Below are 7,912 nucleotides of genomic sequence, written 5' to 3' on the forward strand. Positions count from 1 at the left end.
TGTAGGGAAGGGGTTTATACAAACTAGGATTAACAAAAATGCTAACCTCATTTTGTTTACATTCTGGCAAAACCTGCTGTTATGCTATGAAATTTGATGACTGAGAATAACAGTGATAAATACTCTGAAAGTGAATTGACTAAAGTGAAACTGAAATAATTTTAATTAATAAACTTGTTAAATAGGCAGTGTGAGAAAGGACATGTAAATACAATTCTTAAACTATTCCAATAATAAGATGACTTTTGTTCACATAATTTTTTGTTGATATTCTGCACTTTGAATGGAGTGACAGTATTAATACTTAAAGAAAAAAAAAGGCTGCTAAAATAACCTCCTTTTTAAAAAGTTATAACAGCTTATTAGATTTTACGACTCTCTAAAGAAGACTCTTCTGAAATATAAACAGAAATTTTATTTTTCATCTTGAAAATCAGGTTTTCTCCAGCACATTACATTTACAGCAATGCAAAAATCCATTAGCTTTACTAACAGCACTCCTGAACTGCAAACCCCAAGGCTTTGTGCTGGAGGGCTGACTGTACTGATAACACAAAGCGGTTATTTGGATATTGAAAAATTCATTAAAAAATGCAAATGTAAAAGACATATGTTCTGACTTGTTGGTGTTAGCATGCAACTCCTGTTTCATGGCAGCAGGGTACAGATCAGCTCCTGAAACTATTAAGGGAAACTAATAAGGGAACTGCATACTGCTTATAGCCAGATCCTATACTGAGGTACATGCTCTGGAGGAGCATGAGTATGGAGCATACTCCTTCCAAGCCTGTGACACCCCTCCTGAACTGAAGGGTTTGTGTATTGGTGGCGTGTGTTACAGAAGTGGAGTCTTAAGTGAACGATCATCGGAATTTTGCTGCTGGCTGTAAGAAGGCCATGACTCCTTTGTGATATGAATTACTCCGTACGGGGGAAAGGGTGGCCTGTTTCTGATGAGAGGGATTTATTCTGACACTCTTGGCAGAGCTCTAATTTCACTCTAGAAAAAAGGTGTCATTTTCTTTCAGGCAAATTTCACAAGAAGATAAAAACTGGGAAACAAATATTCAGGAACTCCAGAAAAAGGTAAGTAGATGACAGTTTTTCTCTGTATTCGTCTAAGTGGACCTATGCCTTCATAGAGAGAGAGTGCTTGGAACTTAATGCAAATATAATAGCTCTCATGATAGCAGAAAAGCCGGCAGCTGGCAGGTTGTCTGGTTTCTCAGCTGAATGGGGTCACTGAACCACATTGTGAGGTTTTGGTAGGTTTTATACTTCTGTTCCTCAGAAAAATAACATTTAAAGGATCAGCAATGTTTTCTTACATTTTTAATCTACGGCCAGAAAGACCCAGAAGGTGTCAATAGGTTGTCTATAACTGTGATGCATGATGATAGAGTACACTCCTGCTGATGTACCGAATACCAACTCTAAGTTATTACACTGTCTGTGACATCCCTGCTTTATTATTTGAGTAGGGACAAACCTCTCGGATAAATACTGATCTCTCTGCTGTGCACACATTAACTCTGCCTAAATCCTCATACTGAAGCTGGGTCTGATGAGATGTAAACTCTGTGGTGGAATTAATTTCACCTAAATTTAATTTTCTAAATGTCACATCCTCTCCACCTCACTGGCATCACTAATGAGTCCAGGCCTTTGTTTGGGAGCTCAAGTCCTTGACTGGGACGTCACTGTCCTGTGTGTCACACTGAAATAGAGCAAGACCAACACGTTTTCTTACTTGGTTTCACACTTTTTTCAAGGCATTGCATAAAAGACTACCTTTTTAAAGAACAGAGACTTACTTGTACTTTAGTAGAGTTTTAAACTACGTGAAAAGAGAGAGGGACTCAGGCTGGAAGAAGGTGATTCCCTGAGTTTGTGAAAGTGAGATCCGAGCAGAAAAGCAGAGTTATGATGGAAAGCATTGGGTCTGAGGAGGTGAGCATGAGGAGATTGCTCCTACTTTAATACAGTTATTAATTTTTTTCTCCCTGTCTACAGCACAGAATAACAGACAAAATTCTTCTCATCAAATGCCTGACTGTGCTGGGGTGTGTTATTCTTATGTTTTTTCTCAACTCATTTGTTCCAGGCATCTACCTAGATCTTGGTAAGTTTCATAATTTTGTTCTGTCTAAGTAAAACAACCAAGCTCCCCAGAAAACCCCAGTAATATTTTTATGAGTCTGGATCTTTTCAGAATGCCCTTTTCCATGTGTCTCTGGCCTTGCATTTCCACCAGGTTAATCAGAACACCAGTTTCTCAGACAGGTTTTCAAAACACTGTCATGTCCTAGTCTCCCCAGAAGGAACAACAGATAGTGCTCATGACTTAATTTTTCTGACTTCCCAATACTAATGATCTTGCTAAACACTGCAGAATGAGCAAATTTGACCTTGGTGTCTTTAGACTGTAGGTTTGAGTGAATGACCAAGATGCATTACAGAGATCAGAAAATAATCACTCCGTGAAAGAATAAAAAAGTAGTCTGGCATTATGTCTTCAGTAAGTTTTGTGTCTTTGTGTAACTTCCAGTCTCCATTACACAATCACCAAAACACGTTGTTTCTGGTGAAAATAAAATTGAAAATAATATCTAGAAGACACTGTATATATGTAAAATGAAAGTAGCTGTATGCATACTTTCTATGTACAGACCTATATGTGCAGGTTTCTATACAGCTAGTTGTATACTTGTAGGAGGACAGTCTCTGCATATCCTGAAAACAGAATCAAAGCTCACATTTAACAGCAGGACAGTCATAAAACCTAGCTATGCATTGCCCTATAAAAAGTAAAACTCTTTTTTTTTTTTTTGCTTCTGAGGATTTGAAAGTTATAGAATTTTGGATTTATTTTTTTTGTGTAAACTGAATTGCTCCATTGTGTATTTCCATCGCACTGAGCGATGCAACAGTCTTGAAGAGGAGTAACTCATAATCAATAATGCATTGATTGAAACATCATATACACAGATACTACACTGAAATCCATTTTTGTTATGAACAATATAGAGCTAGTTATTGCTTTACAATGGTGATCAAGTTATAAATGAGACCTTCCATATCTGCTGCTGACAATTCCATTGTAGTGACTGACTTAGAAAGATACCAGTAGCAGAAGACTGTTCTCTCTGATGGGAACTAGGGAAATACCAGTGTTTTGTATTGCCAGTACAGGTGGGAAGGTATGGGCTACTGTGTCCAGAGCAATGTGTTTTAATAGGTGTAGCTTTGCTGCTGAACACATTTGTTCCAGGGACTGATCCCCAGCCCTCAGGCCTTAAGGTGCAGAATGGCTCGTGTCCACACTGCTCAGATCTCGTCCCTTCAGAACAGACTGGCTGTATCTCCACAGCACAACAGTTGGCCGTAAGCTTCCTCTTGATGCTATATGTATGCATTAATTTTTAGCTTCACGGTGAGGGCAGTTTTGTATCCTAGCAGAGCCGTGGTTTAAGATTTGAGGCTGAGGAGGTGTGTTTCATTATCTGGTACATGTGATGAAGCCACGAGGGATAATATGAGAGTAACTGTAGAGAGCAGAGAGAGACCCAAACCTGGTCCAGACTCACCCATGCTGCTGTTTGGGTGTGATCCCTGAAATGAGTTGTTTCCAAAACTGCACCTTGGTTTATTTTTAACTGAGATAAAACAAGCCAGGTCAATGTAAAAGAGCCTGGAAGCAAAGTGGCACACAAGAGGAACTCTGGGACACCAGGACCTTGCTGTGGACTTTGGCTAAGCAGTTATCTAACAGTCGATACATCCAGCAAGACCTTGCTGGGAAGTGGAATTCCTGGTGGCCTGGAGCAGTGTGAGGTTAGGAAAAGGGCCAAGCTTTCTTCCCCATTTCAGCCAGCTGATGTGGCACCTTCCCTGTTCCAGAGTATTTGCCATGGGGCAATTTCAGCCCCGTAAGATCTGTTAAGTCTGTTAAGAAGTTAAAAGATATATTGACATATTAAAACAGCAAAAGTGCTATATTACTAACGTGTAGGAAAATGAAGACCAAACTGAAGATACCTGAAGGCATTTGGAGTCACAGTGGCTAAGAACATAAGGAAGGCATTCACACTGTTAAGTGAAAAAATCAATTTTCAGCCTTACTTTTCTGTCTCTGATAAGTGGGCACTGAACCATGTAGGATTTCTTAAATTAAACCCAAAAATCTATAAGTGTTTTTGAAAAGCTACAGAGAGTAAAGACCACATATCACTGGTTGTGTATGCTCCTGGTGAGATATTCTTTCAAAACTGCAAAGTTGTTGGAGTCAATGCTGGAAGAAACTTAATAACTGATGATGTTTTTTGGTCCTACTTCATGTCAGCAAAGCAAATGAAAACAAATGGCATGGTTGGCAGTGCGGGTTTCTGTTTTTCACTTGCTGATCTTCAACTGCAACCTTGAAAGTAAACAGGAGCTGCATGCATTCTGTATAATTTCTCCCTGTTCTGTATTCATGGCAAACCTGTCAGATTAATGAATAGATATTATTAAAGCATGCACATAATTTGTATTAACAATTAATGGAACCGGGAAACTTCTACTGGGATCTCCTTGGTGATTTCTGAATTCCACTATCTTGATGGTAGCTGTCATTTATTTGTCATTTCCTGAAGTAGTGCCACTGTGTCTATGGATTTTAGTCCTCCAGTGCATGGAAATGAATTTCCTGAAATACAGTACGTCTTGTACTCTGATGGTTTGGGTTAATTTGTTCAATATGTTTTTCTCGTAAAAATGAAAGTAGACTGTAGTTCAGTGTTTCATTTTCTACAAGAATTATGTTTTATACAGAGGCTGCAGTGTTAGAAATCTAATAACTTTTAATTGCATTTGGTAGAGTGAATTAGAAAGATTATAGAACTCTTTATCAGTTCCCAGCCTTGATACAATTTTTTCGTTATGAACTTGGACTCATTCATACAATTTGAGGGAACTGACATTTTAATTTAAATAATAAAATTTGCATACTTAGCTGCCTTTTTAAATGCAGAGCACTTTCCTATTCAGTTATCTTACACTGTTCATCAATTTATTTAGTCTGATTCTATGAAATATCTATGTTAATGAAAGATTAGTACTGAGGCTTTAAAAAAATAAGGCAAACTTTAAAACTTCTACAGTGCTTTCATTTGGCCCTGTGGGATTTTACTTTATTGATAAAGCATCTGAGAAAAGATGACAAAAGATTAATGTAAAGCCCCTTTGAGGATTGTACCTGGCTCCTATTTTGACTTTAACTTTCAGGCAGACATGTCTAGAACTTTGGACTGTAATAAGATTCCTCAAAAGAGATGAAAGGTTTTAAAAATAAAATAAAGCAAGATTTTTTTGAAATTTAAACTGGAGTTTTTTTTTTAAAATAGAGGATGCTCAAAGTCACTGGGTCAGAAAGAATACACACAAACTAATTTATAACCTACTTCTTTCTGTGGAGCAGGTACTTTGTCTATGGTTTGGTTTCAATTAGCTGCAGTCCTGCTGTGAAGTCTGTGCTGTTCCTTCTAGCATCCATGAAGAGGGAGCAATCACCCCTGTGGCCCTGCTTTTGTTTGTGCCTCTCAGTGGTCTCTGCATGCAACGCAGGCACCCCACTCCTTGCAGATCCCCTTGCTTTTGCTTCCTCCCAGCTCCGGACACTTCTTTCCCAGGGCCAAGTCTGAGCAGTTTCTGAGGTACGGGAAGGTTATCTCCTCCTTTCAGAGTGTTGCAAAAGACTCTCCTGCTCTCACTTTCAAGAATCGAGGTGCAAACCCAAGAGCAAACAAAAAAGATACTGCCTGTTTCAGAGAAGGAGACACTGCCTCTATTTTGGCTGCAGACTGCTGGAAGCTGGGAAGGAATGCCAGGAGAAATGCAGTTTTATGTTTGCCTCATTTGTATTATTACCACTGATTTCTATGTTGGAGACAGGACTCCTGAGTAGGTGAATCTTTCGTATTAGCATCTATGGTGCTTCTCATGTTCCTATGATGAATTACTTATTTATGCAAGAGGACAGGGAGAGATTTTTGGAGTCACTGAATTCTTCCGCAAGATAAGACTCCTACTTGCTCCAGCCCCAGCAGTAGACCGAGTTTCAAATTAGAAACCTTAAGCATTTATCTTGGATGTTTTTTCCTTCTGTAGACAGTTTATGTCTTCACACTGTGGCCTGAGCCCATTCTGGTATCTGCGATCCTTCAGACATCAATGCTTAAGCTAATTACCTTTAGCTGCCCTTAAAATGCTCTCTGCAGGAGGTCAATAGTCAGTGGAGGTGATCAACAGCTGCGATTCATCTGACCTACTTTAAAGGTCCAGTTCATTAAATTATTCACCTTATGCTATGTTACTTCACTCTTTATATGCCAGAGGGCACCTTCCCAAGCTATATCAAGTTTTAGTCATAGATATTTCAAACCAAAACCCACAACAGCTAGATGGACATTTGGCTTGATAATTGATTATTGGGGGTTTCATTTCTAACTAAAATCAATTCTGGTATTAACAAAAGCAGTGTTAGCAAAAACCCCAAACTTATGAACTTTAAATAGATTTATGGTTTTATGCTTTTAACTAAAGTGATCTCTATGACCTTTCTGGATAACAGGACAAGTTCTATAAATCAGCGCTCCAATTCTGTCAAGCAAATGTCCTAGGTCTAAATTTGCCCAGTTGTCCTTTCTGTAAAGCTAAAACCCCTCAATATTCACCAACAAAGTTTATCTTGTTTGATGAGGCCCCATTTATGTAGTCAAATCTAGTTTCTCTTCAAAAAACTCTCATCTTCTATATTCACTGTAGTTTAACTTCTGTGAGATGCAAATTCTGTTGCAGATACTTTTGAGGACCTGAAACTCTCTTTTTGCTATTTTTCTTAACTAGTTGTATTTTGCATCATTGAAATATTTTAAAACTGCCACTGAGATACGTAAAAGTAGGGAAATAATTGTTTTAATTTAATTTAATTTGTGCTAACTTCTGTTTGGTAGTCCATGTTGTGCAGAGTTTCTTTCTATTTTGTTGTCAGGGCATTAAAGAAGAAACGTATTCAGTTGCTGTAGATACAAAAGACTCTTGTATTGTCACTCCTTTGGATACCAGTTGTCATATTTTGAGTCATTTCCATAATTTACAGAAAAAATGTTGAAATTCATGAGTAATCAAATTACTTAATTGGAACAACCCTCCCAAGCTATGTTTGCAACGAATGTTATGCAAATTGCAGCAAAAATTTTATATTAACATGCAGAGAGAAGTGACACCTCAAATTCAGAGAGGTGGGCTGGATCTAGTTTCTTCATATAATTCCTCTTGATTTTCATCCTGCTTTTGTAAGTGTACAATTTTCAGCTTACACTGTAATTTACATAGTCGAACCAATAATAGAGTTGGAACCGAGTGGCACTTGTCTGGTATCTTGCTTAGTGCTAAGGAAAGGACTGCACTGCCCTGCAGAGCCTCACAAACTTGCTTAAATTTGTTATTGAATCACAGAATATTGGAAGTACCATATCAATATTTACTTGGCTTAGAAACACTGAATGTAGTTTTCCATTACTGCAGCCTACTAAGAGTTTAACAATTAATTTTATTTTCTGCAACTTTTTCAATGAGGAACTCACTGCAGGAATGATTCTTGCCTAACAAATTTGAGAAGAATTGTCGATGTCAGTATGTGTAAAAGCTTGTGTGAGAGTTAGCAGTACTGCAACCAGTGACAGAAACCTTAAACTTGGAGATCTTGACTAAATTATTTAATGCTATAAGCTAAAAAAACTCTGATATTGCACAAGTAAATAAACATAGTGTGTGATTTTGTTCTGAATGTGCAGTCTAGGAAGCTGCCTAAGGAGAAGTCTACTAAGCTTCCCCCCCCCCCCCCCCCCCCCCCCCCCTCCGTCCGCGCGCC

General features: G+C 38.3%; 1 protein-coding gene across 1 annotated transcript in view; it reads left to right on the forward strand.

Moving 5' to 3' along the window:
• OCA2 (oculocutaneous albinism II) overlaps window positions 1-7,912 on the forward strand; it is a gene marked incomplete at both ends in the record, with an annotated part of 62,976 nt that overhangs the window by 27,565 nt on the left and 27,499 nt on the right. Inside the window, 2 exons of the mRNA XM_010131467.1 lie at window positions 1,029-1,086; window positions 2,014-2,122. Coding sequence (XP_010129769.1) covers window positions 1,029-1,086; window positions 2,014-2,122 — 167 coding nt within the window. The remainder of the gene's footprint in view (window positions 1-1,028; window positions 1,087-2,013; window positions 2,123-7,912) is intronic.

This window comes from Buceros rhinoceros, unplaced genomic scaffold (genome assembly GCF_000710305.1).
Source record: "Buceros rhinoceros silvestris isolate BGI_N320 unplaced genomic scaffold, ASM71030v1 scaffold8932, whole genome shotgun sequence".
Taxonomy (NCBI): Eukaryota; Metazoa; Chordata; class Aves; order Bucerotiformes; family Bucerotidae; genus Buceros; species Buceros rhinoceros.